Raw genomic sequence first — 16,795 nt, 5'->3', positions numbered from 1 at the left:
GGAGGCATTAAAGAAGAGATAAAGTAGCACCAGAGATATAGAACACCCCTCGTGATTCACTGTGATCTCAGCCGATCATCACATGGCGTAGTGTAACAGCTAAGATACTCAGCCAGCTAAGGCAATCTCAGTTTGAATCTCTGCTTCACTCAAGAGCCCAGCACAGACCCTCTACCTGCAACGCAGAAATAATACTCACCTGCCTTATCGGTAAGAGTCGTGTTCATATGTAGCAATAAACCAAAGTTTGTAATAAACCATAGTTTAATCATGAATGTGACTGCCTGCACAGTCCTTAGAATTCTTCGTTTATTTCTGGCTTTCTAGGTTTTGAAGTAAACCAAAGTCCACTTTTGGATGACACAACAAGCCAAACTATGGCTTGTTTGAAGCATATACGTGCCAACATAGGGGTGGAGGGAAGACAGTCTTTCAAATGTACCAAAATGGAAGCTCTATAAATTAAAATTGCTCCAAATTATCTTGAAGTATTAAGGTTATTCTAGTTTGGTGTGCCCCAGAATATATTTAACATTCATACTCATGACAGATTTATATCTTGGCCCAAACCCTCTGAAGTGAGTTTTTGCCATAAATGGATTTATAAACAAATTCAACAAACAGCTGAGTTTTAAAAATCTGAAGGTATGCAGTTTTATGTTATAACCTTAGTGTTTTCCATTTCCAAAAGCTAGAAATGGAAATAATTTCACCTTTTCAAAGTACTAGTAAGTTAATGATTGACGATGCAATCATTCCCTCTAATATCCTGGATGTGAAATCCCCCGGGACTTGCATTTAATCTTAAAACACATTATGTAAAAGTAGGATTCATAGATGGAACAAATTGTTGTTTTTTTGACAAAGAGAGAAAGAGCAAACAAACAAACAAACAAACAAACAAATTCAGCTGTTTAAAAGAGAGATAGATTTGGAGATAAAAAATATAACCCGAGCATAAGGTATGTGTGTCATTCTTGAACCAATCACAGTGAAACTAATAGAAAAATCTGTTTCGGTTTCTTTTGAGATTCTTTCATTGTTGAATGTGCCTCTAGTTGATTTCATCAGGTAAGAAAAAGTGCAATTCTTTACAAAGGTGGCTGGGGTACTGTACCATTCCTATTTAGAGAGAGAAATGGTGTACGGTACCATTTTGGCAAACACCATCAACAGCAATTCACGCATGCACATTAATCTGAAAAATGAAGACGAGAAACATGGCAGACGTGTGAGAGGAAAAGCAGCACACCACCACTGCGGCCATCTTTTCCGTCAACGTATTTGCTCCCACACAGTTTTGTAGAATCAAAACGCCTACCTGAGATGGAATATCACACAGCCTGTAGTTGAGAGACTTGACAGGCAGATCAATGGCACCTAAAGCCACAAAAATGCCCATTGAAGGCAGATTTAGCAGCAACATCCCATGCTTAACACTGGCCTGAAAGGCTGTTCTGAATTCAAAGTTCCTAACAAAGGTCCGTATAGTAAAAGCTATGGTTTTCCCAGTAGTGATGTATGGAAGTGAGAGCTGGACCATAAAGAAGGCTGATCGCCAAAGAATTGACGCTTTTGAATTATGGTGCTGGAGGAGACTCTTGAGAGTCCCATGGACTGCAAGAAGATCAAACCTATCCATTCTGAAGGAAATCAGCCCTGAGTGCTCACTGGAAGGACAGATCGTGAAGCTGAGGCTCCAATACTTTGGCCACCTCATGAGAAGAGAAGACTCACTGGAAAAGACCCTGATGTTGGGAAAAATGGAGGGCACAAGGAGAAGGGAACGGCAGAGGACGAGTTGGTTGGGCAGCGTTCTCGAAGCTACAAACATGAATCTGACCAAACTGCGGGTGGCAGTGGAAGACAGGAGTGCCTGGAGTGCTCTGCTCCATGGGGTCACGAAGAGTCGGACACGACTGAACGACTAAACAACAACAAATGAATAGTATGATTGACTACAAAACAGGAATGGCAAGAACTCTGCATCATCCTGCTGGTAACCCGTATTATGAATCGAGCCCCCGGAATTCTGCTCCAGAAAATGCCTTCTCTCCTTTCAAGCATGCTACTTTGTGGGATCTTGCGATTTATACATGTGGCAGGAAGATTGTAACCATAGAAAGCCAGGACTCCTTCTGGGGATGGGGGCAGGATACCTATACATCACCTTCTCTGAGCCCTTCAGCACGGGTATAAAGCCTTGCTGCAGCCAATTTCGCTTTGTCGTTTGGGGTTAATTCACACATTACAGTGGTGCCTCGCAAGACGAAATTAATTCGTTCCGCGAGTTTTTTCGTAGAGCGAGTTTTTTCGTCTTGCGAAGCACCACAGCGGGGAGGGGTGGGGAGAAGCAGGGCAGCTGCCGCAGCCGGTCCCTGGACTCACCCGCACCTTGTGGACACCACGCAACGCGGCTGCTGGAGGGCGGCGGGGCTCAGGAGCGTGACTCCGGCTGCAACGCTGGCTGCTGGCAGCAACGGCTCCTGAGGGGAGCATGCGAGGGCGGTGGGCAGCATCGTGAGGCAGCCGGAAGGTCGGAAGGTCGGCCGGAAGGTGGGAGGGAGCCGGAGGAGCCGTTAGCAGGAAGGTGGGAGGGAGCCGGAGGAGCGGGGAAGCGAGCGTGCGTGCGTGCAGTGACCGTCGCCATGACACGAGAGGCAGGGCTGTTTCGTCTAGCGAAGCAAGCCCTTAGGAAAATCTGTCTTGCGAAGCACCTCAGAAAACGAAAAACCCTTTCGTCTAGCGAGTTTTTCATCTTCCGAGGCATTCGTCTTGCGGGGTACCACTGTACTTGATTACTCAACATTTGAATGAATCGACTCCACTGAAAAACTCTACATAAGGGGACAGAATGCTATCCTTTCTGTGGGAATTGGATTTGTGAGAGCTCGCAAACACCAGTCACTGCTTCATGCTGCAGCCATGGAATGGTCAATGCGCACGTCTGAGTGGAGACAGGCGGCCCCTTGTGTGGCAGCTACCGGTCGTTCCCATTTAAGGAATGAAAAGGAGCTGCTTCAATCAATTTACCTACATCAACATCCTAAGTGGCTCTGTCACTTAAGTGTCCGTGACAACCTTCACATGTCATTCTGCATATAATGTGAAGCATGAAAAGGAGAACGAAATAAGGAAAAATAGACTCTCCCTCGATATGGGCAAAGAAGGCTTCTTAGAAAGAGTAAAATGTCTCAGAGGGCTTAAGCTACCCGCACTCAATTATCACACCCCCTCACAAGCCCATACGCAGGAAAGCAACGATTCATCGCGCCTAGCCCACTGACACAACGCACACTGAGAAAAGGTACATTATCCTCTCCTGCTAGTCACTTCATGAAAGGGACAAAGCTTCCTCAATTCCAATTCCTTTTTAAAGCCCGTTCTTGTAAGCTTAGCAGAAAAAGAAGCTTGAGGCACCTGATGTGCGTTAAGAACAGAAGGATTTTGTTGGGGGTGGAGAGAGAATTAGGAGACACAGGTGCCAGGCCTTCTGCAGAATGTGCCCTTCTGCTCCATTAATTGCTGACATATCCTTCCCCCCCCCTCCAACTCAGCCCCTCGGGAGAACAGCAGAGCAGCAGGCCCAGACTGGTACCCAGCAGCAACACCAGCAGCAAAAGTAGACAATTAGGTGCCAGAAGAAAAGGGGGGGGGAGAGAAGATGCAGTTGCCTAGCAACCAGACAGCAGAAGCAGCTGTGTAGCAGGCCCAGGCTGGTACCCAGGCACTGACAAGCTAGCCAATTAGCACACTGTATTTAATGCTGATGTGGTTTCCTAGCAACAGGATGCAAAAGTCTGTCTGCGACACACTCTTCCCTCACATTTCTCCCCCCCCCCATCCCTCATTCAAACCATTACTTTCTTTTCTTTTGCCCTAATTGACAACTCTCTGCTGCTTTAAATTGCCATTATTATTTTTTTGTCCCTGGAGAGGTTAGGAGAACTTAAGAAGGAAAAAAAAAGGAATAAGAGCTTTTAGTTTCAACATCGCTTTAGCACTAAGAGCTCTGGATATATGACAAGCCAACAGCTGCAAAACCAGCAAATAAGGAGCAGCGAGATGTCAGTATTTCAGCCCAATGTATAAGCTTTTCTTAGAATATCATTCACAATATGGTAACCGCTAGCTTGGACCACCACTCTTACATTATTTCACCACACGGCAGAAACCTTCCTGTTTAGGCAAGCGTCTGTTTTATTGGATAGATATGCTTTTTATCTGATGTCCATCTTATTCACTGCAATTGCCTTTATTATAATGCATTTTAGGAGGAATTTTATGGTATGTTGTGATGGGTTTCAATTGTTAACTGCCCTGAGTAGCACGTAGGCACAAAAAAAAGCCAGAATATAGATTTTTATATGATTTTGCATTTTTCTTTTCATTTTATCCAACAAAAGTCTATTTATGACCTTGTCTGTTAGCAAGCAGTGCTCAGCATTAAAAGCAGATACCAATATTTTGTGGATCTGTGTCTGAAAAAATGCAATCATCAGACCGAACACAAAAGACTAAATATTACCAATGTGGCGAGGTTGCTACGCAGGGTTACCAGTATCCACTGCCCCATATTGAACACGCTAGATTGATGCACAGAATAATACACATAGCAGGAAACTTGTTCAAATGTGGCTTCCCTAAAACATGAAGCAACTGTGCGCTGCTCACCGGAGGCATCTGACGCACTGCAGTTCAGAATCTTTGCCCCATTACGGCACATTCTTGGCAGCCACTGGTACTCCCAAAGAGATGGTTTCGGCCCCATGAATATATTCTCCCCAATCCAAAACTCTTGATCAGTTTTATTTGCCTAACACGGTCAGAGTAGGGTGCAATCTACACACAAATAAAAACCGCTCTGAAAATGTTTCTTCTTTTTAAGCGTTATTGTTTTTTAAAAAAACCCACACTGAATTTTCCCATAAGACTCACCATTGCTATCTAGCGTCACATTGTATATTGCATTCAAAACACACTTTAAATGTTTTATTGGAAGCTGTGTAGCTGAGTCCTAGTTGTCTTTCTTGTTTACGCAGCTCTCTAGGGTCTTGGGCAGAGAGAACGCTCTCCCACCCTCGGCTCTGTGTGCCTTTAAAAAACTGGGGATGCCAAGAATTTAATGTGAGGCCTTATGCACATGGAAGGTAAGCCCTACCAACAACGGCCCCTTCACCCCAACGCCCCATTTTTAATGGACATTTTGTTGGTGTGACCATCAACACATGCCTCTCTGAGCGCTTAAGGAGGCAAGTGCCCTAGTGCAAAGATACGGGTTTGCAGGGCATAAAATCCGCACAACGCTTCTGGGAAATGATCTATAATGAAATGAAAAAGGTGTTTAAATACATCTTCCCGAAGAATCCAGAGGCCTTTCTCTTGGGCATGGTCGGCCATTTGGTGTTGAAGAAGGATAGAACTTTCTTTATGTATGCCACAACAGCAGCAAGAATACTTATCGCGCAGCATTGGAAGACACAAGAATTACCCACTCTGGAAGAATGGCAGATGAAGGTGATGGACTACATGGAATTGGCAAAAATGACCGGCAGAATCAGAGACCAGGGAGAAGAGACGGTGGAAGAAGATTGGAAGAAATTTAAAGACTATTTACAGAAATATTATAAGATTAATAAATGTTAGAATGACATCGGATGGAGGTTAAAAGGTTATTAGCAATAAGTGGTGAAGGACTATGGAAAATTCGAAGGTTAAAAGGTGTAAAATTAAAAGGTTTAATATATTAAGATATTAAGAAAAGATTAAGACACATTAAGATATTAAGATAAAGACTAAGTTAAGATAGAGGGAAGGAATTTGCTGACTAAATATTTGAACTGGAATACAGTGAGGGGAGGTGTGGGGAAGTCTGGGAAATAAGTAAATGCAAGGAATAGTTTTTATTTGTTTTTTCTGTGTTGTTGTTCTTGTATTTTTGTATTTTTGTATTTTCTTTTTTTGTTTTCTCTTTCTATGTAAAAACCCTAATAAAAATATTACAACAACAACAACAAAAATCCGCACAACGATTCTGAGTCATTTTTCTGCATCCCATCAAGGATTCCTTTTCCGCACAGCCATTTCAAAAGTGCATTGCGTTTGCACCAAAGTTTATTGGAATTAGTTATGCTGCTTGAGCCGCCGTGTGAGTTAAAATGAAGCAAAAAAACCCACCCCAAGTCCCTTTCATCTTCAAGGAATCATAGATGTTGGCAACTGAGCCCAAGGCCTGGTTCCTTTGCATAATTTATGCCATTTTAACAAACGCCATTAATGTTCGTTACCTCCCCTTTACTCTCCATTCTCTCTCTCTCTTTTTTACATCTTCAGGCGCCCATCCCCTGCTAGGACTCCCTAGGTGGTCACTCTGGATTCCAGATCCCAACAGGATAAGGCTCCTCATCAACCATCTTGACAGGCCTGCCTCACCTGGGGCTCAGCTGACTGCTCCCCCCTGCCTGCCCCCTCCTTGCTGCCATTAACTCTTTCTTGAACCAGTGTTGCTTCCCTGTTGCATCAGTCACCCCACTCTTCCATCACGTTGCTGCTTCTGAATAGACGAAGCCCAGACCCCAAGCTGCCTCCCCATTCCATTTTGTTTCTGCAACAAAAGCACTGCAAGTCTCTACAAGGTGCTGCTCTAAGCATCATTTCGGATTCAAATTGAGGCTCGAGCCAAATTAACCCTTCCATAGAAGGGTCTTCATTTAATTTTTAAGGCACATTTCCCCATCAAAATATCTTGCTTCCCTTCTTAGACAATGACACATTTATACTCTGTGAATTACATTATTTTTTTTTTGCTTTTGTTCAACCTAAATTAGCTCTCCTTCTGTCACTTGATTCAGTGGCATTTGCTGAGATGGGGCTGGAAAATTCTCTTCCACCCCCCCCCCCAAGAAGCCAAACTGTCACTGCTTGCAGAAGTATCTGCCATGCAATTAAAACAGGGGGCAAATGTGTTAAAGCTAGATTTATGCCCCCAGTCAATTAAGTACCAGTTCTATTTCAGTTCCTCACACCCACGAAATAGGTGCTTTTCCTCCCGACTGCAGACCTCACTTTCCTCTGCCACCTAGAGTGCTCTTTCGCACATCTCTTCCCATATGACAAGCGACTTCTCCATTTTACTCCGGGCCAAAATCTGGTCCCACCTTTTTGCACGTTCGTCCTTAGCAACGTCTCCTTGGCGCAACATAAATTAGCACCACCACTTTAAAAAAACAACCCCTTCAGTTAACTGAGACCAACAAAATAATTAAAAAGAAGGATCTGCTTCTTGTTCTGCTCAGCTGAATTAAACTCCTTTCCCTACAACACAGTGGCTCCACCAAACAGTTGCATCCCAAACTCTTCATTTGCCAGAAATTACAATATTCAGAAATTACAATATTACAACTGTAAAGGTAAAGGTAAAGGTACCCCTGCCCGTACGGGCCAGTCTTGACAGACGCTAGGGTTGTGCGCCCATCTCACTCAAGAGGCCGGGGGCCAGTGCTGTCCGGAGACACTTCTGGGTCACGTGGCCAGCGTGACATCGCTGCTCTGGCGAGCCAGTGCCGCACACGGAAACGCCGTTTGCCTTCCCGCTAGTAAGCGGTCCCTATTTATCTACTTGCACCCAGGGGTGCTTTCGAACTGCTAGGTTGGCAGGCACTGGGACCGAACAGCGGGAGCGCACCCCGCCACGGGGATTCGAACCACCGACCTCTTGATCGGCAAGCCCTAGGCGGTGAGGCTTTAACCCACAGCGCCACCCGCGTCCCTGTGCCTCGTGCCAAAGTCAGACCATGGATCCATCTGGCCCATAGTGATTGGTAGTGGCACACCAGTTTCAGATGTGAGTCACTTGAGAGCCCTGCCTTGGACCTTGGACCCTTGGTTTGCACAACATGATCTACCGTTGAGCTATGTGTGTCTGCGTTTTAACAGAGCGGAAGACTACGAGTCATAGGGGTGTGGAGAGGGTGTGTATGAACTTAACAGCGCTTAAGCTTATTTTCTGATTGCTATATTCTGAATGTTAGCATTGCTTTATAGATTATAAATGCTGTGTTGATCTGTTAATCATATGACTTTTGCTTTAATTGTGACGTTCAGCTTACTTTTTAAAATTGTTGACAGTGTTTTATAGATTGTCATTGTTTCATTCTATATGGTTTAAGCTGTATTTGTGATGTTTTACTGTGTTCCGTTGGGTTCTCGTTCTTTGCTGTCAGTAAGCCGCTTTGAGGTTCATTTGAATGAAAAGCAGCACAGAAATATAATAAATCAAATCAAGTGGGAAAATCCTCCCCTTCTCTCTGTCCTCTCCCGTCTCCTTCTGCCTGCTTCAGTCCCCTTGACAGCAAGGGACCAGGTGTTTTGTGCTTTGCTTTCTTCCCCCTGCACAGAGATTGTCAACTTTGCAGTCGGTGGAATGCATATGGATCTTCACAGGCAAAATCAAGGGTGCATTCTGTGGTCACCCCCAAGGCCGCCCTACAGCAAATCTCATCCGTCCACCAGAGTTTGCAAGATGATTGCTTGAGACACTGCATGGCAGAAGAAACCCATCCACTTATGTTCAAGGAGAGAGAAGCCTTTGTCTTTCCGCTTTATTGTAGAGATGCGGAGCAATTAAGCCACACAGAGCCTCCTCTTCTCCTGCACATGAGAGCGCTACCAGCAGCCAAAGGGAAAAATAATATCTCACAATCTTTTCAGACCTTCAGTTCAGCTGTCAACTGAGCCAAGTGGCTGGCAGCCATTGGCACTGCCAAGCATGTTCACAATTGACAGTGTATTACGCTGATGATGGTTCCAAGAAGCTACGGCTGCGTGGAAAGACAAAGGAGCCAGCAAAATAACTGCTCCGTGGCTGTAATCTTGGGTACGTGTGCTTGGGATCCTGACAATACACCCCAAAATTTCCAAACCACACCCCTTTAATACTTCCTATTTTGGTTTTGGAGGCAATTTAGCTCTCTTCCTGCATAAGTAATGCTAGCTTTATTGTCGAGAGGGATCAGACGGTGCAGATTGAGAAAGGCAAGCCATGTAAACATAAGCACAGCTGTTCTGGGTCAGACTTGTGGGCCTACCCAGCCCAGTATCTCATTTGCAATAGGTCCAGAAATGTAACTACACAAGTGAGGTGAGAGGGTGCTTCATTCTATGTATCTAGCATGTGAAGGTGTCAGGGACAACACGTATAGGAGGGCTATATCCTGCACATAGCCACTGACCTTCTTTCTCTTTCCGATGAATTTGTTCAAGGCTGAAAGGTGTGGCCCAGAGCTGGGGGAGCCAGAAGGTAGATTGGGATTCACTGGTAGAGATCTGGGTGATTTGCATTTGAATGGCAAGGGAAATTCCCAACTGAAAGCTACAAAAAGCATCTCGCCTCACTAAATGAAATGAACAAAGCTTAGAACAGGGCCAGGAAAGACGGAGTTCAGTTCTGAAACTAAATACTGATTCTACTTCTGAGTACAAGCTCAGTAGGAATCATGCCAGAACCTTAATTTCAAGGGTGTGTCCACTCCCCGAAGTCATTCTTTTACACCTGGTTTCACCTTTTGTTCAAAGAAGTTCTACTCCTGCATGTCTGAAGCCTGCCTCCCGATGACCTAGAACACGACACAGCTTTCCGCTGCTAGTTGACTGCTGCCAGGAAGTCTCGATCTGACCAGTATCAGGTTTGAAAACTAGACTCACCAAATGTCCATGAAACCCAACCCCCTTGCTCTTCTCACACCAGACCATTCAAATATCAACCTAAGATGATGGACCAAAGTGTGCCACAATCAGATAACAGTGCTCATCTACAACTTATGAGTAAACTGAAATTATTACCTCCTGTGGCATGAGAAGCACTAATACTAAACATGGATTATATAGCACTTTAGGGAGTTCAGAGAACTTCACTTTACGTTAGGAACACAAGAATCTGCCTTTTATGGATTCAGACCATCGGTCCATCTAGTTCAGTCATCTACACCAGGGTTGAGGAACCACTAGCCCTCAGATGCTGTTGGGCTACAACTCCCATCATGCCATCAACTGCCAGCTCCATGATGAGCACTTTGGTGTGTGATGTCCAAACTGACAAAACATAGTTATGAGCATCATTTTGCTAATAGTTTGGATTTTAAATTATTATTAGAGCAAACCATGGTTTGGTGTGCTGCTGGAAAGGAACCCACAGTTTCCCCAGCACCACATGGAAAGCATGTGGCCAAGGTGGTCCTTGAACAAGAGATGATTTTAAGCCACTACAATGCAGAAACTCTACGGCACAGCGAATAGTTCAGTCTTTGAAAACCCTCTGCATAATATTAATTTCTACTAGTCCAGGAAATTTATCTTTATAAGGGTGGAAACCTATCTCTAGGAACTCTCTTGTATAAAGACATGTTAATGGCATGGTGGCATTATCATCAAAGACTGCATGTTCAACAGCAAAATTGAGGAAACTGACTCAGCGGTTCCGATAGAAGCAAAAAATAGCACAGCAGTCATGGAACTGTATCATCCTCATGAGGAAAGCTGAGAAAGAGAGCAGAGACATTAATCAATTGCAGAGTACCGTATTTTTCGCTCTATAAGACGCACCAGACCACTAGACGCACCTAGTTTTTGGAGGAGGAAAACAAGAAAAAAAATATTCTGCATCCCAGAAGCCAGAACAGCAAGAGGGATCACTGCGCAGCGAAAGCAGCGATCCCTCTTGTTGTTCTGGCTTCTGGGATAGCTGCGCAGCCTGCATTCGTCCCATAAGACGCGCACACATTTCCCCTTACTTTTTAGGAGGGAAAAAGTGAGTCTTATAGAGCAAAAAATACGGTAATTATTTTGAGAAATGTTCTGAGAGTAGAGAGAGTGTAGAGAAAGAAGACGGGATAGCTCAACTCATGTAATCTGAATATTTAGAGGGGAAAGAACTGATGGAGAACTGGGTGTTTAAAAGCTCACTCATTTCAATATGTCATTTTCTCCCTTCTTCCACTGAGAAATTCTTTTGCAATCCACATTGTGCATACTAAGACTGTAGAGTTCAGCTAGAGGTTTATACCTTGGGCCTCCTCGAATGTCTAAAATCATTTCTAATGTGACGTAGCTCACACAGCGAAAAGCTCTACATGAAGAGGATACAATTTGCTAGACAAAAAACTAAACTCTGACTGGGACACCTGGATTCAAACCTGTGGTCAGCCATAGGTATCTGTGGCCTTGGGCAAAACACTCTATGGCAGCTGCCATATCTGAGCATGGGAAGAAGCAATGACCTTGCAAGATTACTCTGGAAAGAATTAAGGGGGTGGTGTTTTCAGTGGCGTAGCGTGGGTTGTCAGCACCCGGGGCAAGGCAAGTAATTTGCGCCCCCCCCGCTGCACTGTCCCTCCCCCAGATAGTCCCTCGCTCTCTCTCTGCACCGCACCGCATGCCTGGCACCCTCCCCTCCACAGTGGCCGGCGACCCGGCGGCTCGGATCGGATTCGCACAGCCAGCACTGCAGTGAGAGAGAGTGAGTGAGCCAGGTAGGGGCAGAGAGCTGCGAGTGCGAGCGCCCCCCCCCCCAGATGTTGTGCCCGGTGCGGCCGGCCCCCCTGCACCCCCCACGCTACGCCACTGGGTGTTTTACAAGTGTGATGGCATGGTAATGATGATGATGCAAAATCAACAGCACAAAATTATTCCTAGGAAAGGGCACATCTCAAGTTTTGGGGTGTTTCTTTGCAATTATTTGAAACCTTTTTTTAAAAAAAGTACTCTTAAGATACTGAGAGGAAGCCCCAGCTCAAAGGCATAGAAACACCACCGCACAGAAAAATTCCTTGATCCCGGCACAAGTGACATTTCTAAGCACACTGAGCAGTGTCATTTCAACTACCAGCCTAAGCATATATATGCACCTTTATAAATAATCACTATAGTTTAAACAGAAATACAGTATGTCTCAGCCCAGTCTGTGACCTGTGTGTTTGCCAAGTCTGCTGTCCAGACGTCAACTGTTTGTGGGATGGGAACCAGGGTGCAGGTCTTTCGAAGTTTACATTTCTCTTGACAATGGGACTAAAGCCGTTTCCCTCAAGGTTTTTTACAGAATCCTATTAGTTCACAGACTTCACCACTTGAAATGCATGCGACCATTACAAAGCTAAACTGATTAGAATCCAGCCCACTCTTCTGTCCTCAACTCATTCCATCAAAGAACTGCCAGACTCATAAACCAGGTGTGAAATAAAGCCAATTCACTCACCCCCTCAAGCTAACAGCATTGACAGTGCATTAATCCTACTACATTAATCCGCATCATTCACGGAGAGAATATATGCTATACTTGGAGGTGCTTTCTGTGACCAAGATATGGAAATCTAGATGGTTCAAATAGCAAAAAGCTTTTCACATCCGATGACCTGTGCACCACATTGGCTGTGTTTGCATGAAACAGTAATCCAGATTCCACAAACAATGTGCTCCCAACATGCTCTCACTTTGCTCCTCCCCTGGCATGTGTGGGGTGAACAAACCAGTAAACCTTGGCTTTCCATTACCTAAAAACTCACGATCATGGTTGAAGCCCTGGTTGCTTTGTTCGCTTGGAGATCGTGTTTTGCAAATGCTGCTTGCTCACAGTAAACCAGAAGATGTGGCAGAGCATTACATGTGAACACAGGCTTTGAATCCCCAGTGTTTTGGGGGAATTCTGAAACGTGTACCAAATGCAGCGAAACCCGAGACTCTTTCATGGGTCCTCCACGCAAGCAAGGTCATACTCAGATAGCAAATTCCCACCCCGCACTTCAGAAACACATGGAACACATTGCTCCAAACCATCTTCCAATAGACAACTCTCATCTAGGGACTTCCAACTCTGAAAGTAACAAACAAACAAACAAGCAAGCACGAGACCCAAGCACCCAACGTAAGTACCTGTGTGAGTCCTCTGGTGCGCTTTTAAGTGCGAGCTCTTTGTATAAACCTTCCGGCACCCATTAAACTGACAGCGATGAACCCTCTTCTTGTTTTCCGGCAAAGCATCTGCCCCCGTCCCTCCTTGCTCGCTATCGCTAAGCGCACACTTTGTTGTGCTGGCCGGTGCTACCACACCGACTTTGATAGAGCTGAGGGCGGTCTTCTTTGCAACTAACTTCAGCGTAACTGTGCCATCCGCCGCGGAGACAGTCTGTGAGGTTTTTACAAGATGGCGACTGAGCTCAGGGGAGGAGGGAGGCGTTAGTGAGGTCACTGCGTTGAGTTGGGCCTGGTTAACGGCAGTATAGCCCTCTGTGGAGGAGCTGGTAGGCTGCAAGCTGAGGCAAGTCTCGGACAAGAGTTTGTCCCGCGAGACGATAACGTCCATGTTGGAATTCTTGTCGCAAGGACTCATGTCTACAGGTAACAAGAGGGGGTCTAGCTGTTGGATGGTGTCTTCTGTGTCTTGAGCGGAGGCAGTGTGGAGGAAACAGTCCAAATCATCACCAAAGCTCTCCGATATCTTCCTGGGCTCCGTCTGAAGGTAGCGTTCCAGCTCAAGGCATGTCTGCAGACAGAGAAGGAAGACGTCATTAGTTCAACCAACCCAACAGTTGCCACTGCCTTGAAACAGAAGACAGACACAGGAATAAGGAACCCATGGCCCTCCAGGTACCACTCGATTCCCATCATTGGCAAGGCCAAAGGGAATGATGGGAAGTGTAGCTCAGCAATATCTGGAGGGCCACAGCTGCCCCATCCCTTCCCTAATTGGCGGAAGCATATGGATAGGCCAAAACAGTCATAAGAAAAGGAAGGAGAAATAAATTATCTGCTGTGCTATAGCTCAGTCGGTATAGCACAAGACTTTTCGTTTCAGGGTGGTTGGTTCAAAGACCCATGTTGGGTAAGAGATTCTTGCATTGCAGAGAGTTGGACGCGATGACCCTTCAAGATCCCTTCCAATTCCACAATTCTATGAATTTCCCTACAGAATAACAGCTGCAAGTGCCACTTCTCCATTCTGGGAGGAAGATGGAGGACAGCAGAGGCCCTTTCCAGTTGCCTAGCAACCCCAGGAGCAACCACTTGTGAACCAACCCCCAAACGTTAGGAGGCTGCGCCACAATCAGTCAAATTCCTTCCCCTCCCCAATCCACCCAAAATGTTTGCTTAGCACACAAGCAGACTATTCGCAGGCTGCAGTTGCATCTTCTCTGGGGTCCTGGCACAAATACCTCTGTGCCAAACAGGGGAAGCTTTAGTTTCTGTGGGGTGGGAGGCACAGGAAGGGCTCCTCTGCAGTGCAAACCAGGTTGCTTTCGGCCCAGTGGCTCATAGCTCCTTTCAGCAGGGCAAGAGGAAACAGCAGGGAAAGCTCCTTGAGGCTCTGCTCGGAACCGCTGGCTGTTGGTGTAAATGCCAGGCCACCGGGACAGAAAAGTGGGGTATCTAAAGTGCTGTAACAGTCCATTTATATAGTCCAGCCTTTTACATTTTAGCCTTTCCACGCAATGCTAAGTAGTCAAGGAAAAAACACCCAGAAAATAGGAGTTGCTATAACATACAAACCAGTGTAAGGTCCACTCCCCCGCCCCCCCGGTAGAATTCAGTAAGTATTCTATGCACATTTAATGTGTGTGCATTCAGCTTTACATGCCTGGCAAACAAACAAAACAAAAAATAAAAAGCGGGACTGAGCAGAGGAGAAAAAAACTCTTTGGCAACCCCACCCGCCATTGCACTCAATACGGTTTGACTACACTTGATTTTGGCTTCAGGCGCTATCCCTGGAACGCTGCCTCTGTGTAAGTTGAGGGCTTACTGTATTAGGATGTTCCTTCTTTCTATCACAGGGCTGAAATATTTGCCCCCCCCTCTCTTTTCCTGGCGTCAGTTTACTCTCTGCTGCACAGAAAACTCTTAAGAGCACGTAATCCCTAGGTTAGCAAGTGTGGAGGCTATGTCTAACGCCAGTCATTTGAATTCTCCACTGCCTGGACATTAAAATGCTGGGTTTGGTCTTTGAACGTCCTGTGGAGAGGGCAAGGGGGGGAGCTGTCCCTTTAAGGCATTACTCCTCTTATGACAACCATAGTGGTCCTGACAGACTTCGAGCCTTGTCATTAATTTTCCATAAAGAACAGTTCTCCGCAAGCCCCCTTCGAGGCAAGGCCTGATGCTTCAGAAACCTATAATTATTCTTGTATCCCACCCCCTGTGGTCCTTGCACCTGTGTCCGTTCAAGATACCAGCTGGTCAAGCCTTGCCTTCTGCTTCTGAAACACAAAACCACCTCCTCAAGGCCATCTCCCTTAAAAAATAAAAAAATGGGGTGGTGGCGAGGGGGAGAAAACTCAAAAGGTTGGATGGGTGGGGAGGGAAAAAGAACGGGGCAGAGTGGAAAAGATACAGCTTTCAACAACAGGAACAAAACCCCAACACACTCCATGGCTAGACAAGGTTCTGATAAGGCTGGGTTTATTTTCAGGATACAGAAAGTATCCATTAAAAAAAAGAAGTTTTTAAGAGATTGCTTACGTTTTAAAGCACAATGCTTATCAAGTGGAGGTGGGAACGAATGAAACAATTTGTTGCATTTTGATTGCTATGATTTCGAAGTTCAGATATCAGTATTTTTCCCCAGGTGCTGCCGGTGGCTGCTACTGAATTAGGCTGCACACTTACTAACCCGCTGAACACAGCAAGACAAAATTCTGAGTAAACCTGTGTGGGATTGTGCTGGAAGACTGTTGTGAAAGCAGCACAACCTGCCTGCTACATTCCCAGGGGTCCTCTGCAAATTAATTATATGAAGCCAAATATGCATTGTTATCTTTAGCCTTCCAGTTCACAGAATTCTTCTGTCTTTAACATTTCGTCTGTGCCATTAGAGAAGAACTACAGATAAAATATCTGCAAAACAAAATGAGGAAGGGCTGTCCTCCTTTGAACCCCAATTCTCATCCACCTGCTCTTTGCTACAAGTTGACGCTTTTTCATGCATTACAGAGATTCTTTCTTCACATGCAATTTTGCTGCTCCGGAAAACATCAAATACCTTGCATAACCTTCTTCCTTCTCAGTCCGACATCACAAGTAAAAAACACACACACAAAAAAACAAGATCTCCAGTTGCCAAGCTTATGTTATAAAACAAATTTGTTGGCATAACACCACCACCCTGGCCCCCAAATGGGGCATGAGAAGGAGGTGTTGTTATTTTATTATTTATCTGTTTGCAAAAATTACCGTCAACCTTACGAAAACCACCATGGTGGTGAACACCATAAAACAGTTGCGTCCATAAAACAAATTCAAAATACATTGCAAATTGGAGTATCAAATTACTGTATCAACATAGATGGATCACCTTGCAGTGAAAGCCTTGAGTAAACAGGTGAGCATAAATGCCAGGATGGAAGGTGCATGGTCTGCTGTTTATTGGAAGCATATTCTCAAAGGCAGGTGCTACCACACGAAAGACCCTGCTCTTAGTAGGCGTGAGGTGAACTTCGGGAGAAAACAGAACTACTAAGAGGGCCTCTTGCAAGGGCAGAAGTGACCACACAGGGGTATAAAAAAGTGTAAGGCCTCCCTGAAGGTAATCCGGTCCCAAGTTGTTCAGAGTCCCAAATATGCTAATAGGTAAAGGTAAAGGGACCCCTGACAGTTAAGTCCAGTCGCGAACGACTCTGGGGTTGCACACTCATCTCGCTCTATAGGCCGAGGGAGCCGGAGTTTGTCCGCAGACAGCTTCCGGGTCATGTGGCCAGAATGACTAAGCAGCGCACGGAAATGCTGTTTCCCTTCCTGCTGTAGTGGTACCTAT

The 16,795-nt window shown here is 45.4% G+C and overlaps 1 protein-coding gene across 1 annotated transcript in view; it reads right to left on the bottom strand.

Annotated features, from left to right (window-relative positions):
* The window catches only part of KLF7 (KLF transcription factor 7), a 93,722-nt gene that overhangs the window by 26,993 nt on the left and 49,934 nt on the right, over positions 1–16,795 (bottom strand). The window contains exon 3 of the mRNA XM_083402722.1: positions 12,922–13,531. Within this exon, the coding sequence (XP_083258848.1) occupies positions 12,922–13,531 (610 nt within the window). The remainder of the gene's footprint in view (positions 1–12,921; positions 13,532–16,795) is intronic.

The sequence above is a fragment of the Podarcis tiliguerta genome (assembly GCF_965153285.1).
Source record: "Podarcis tiliguerta genome assembly, chromosome: 1".
Taxonomy (NCBI): domain Eukaryota; kingdom Metazoa; phylum Chordata; class Lepidosauria; order Squamata; family Lacertidae; genus Podarcis; species Podarcis tiliguerta.
This window is presented reverse-complemented; position numbering and strand designations above follow the sequence as displayed.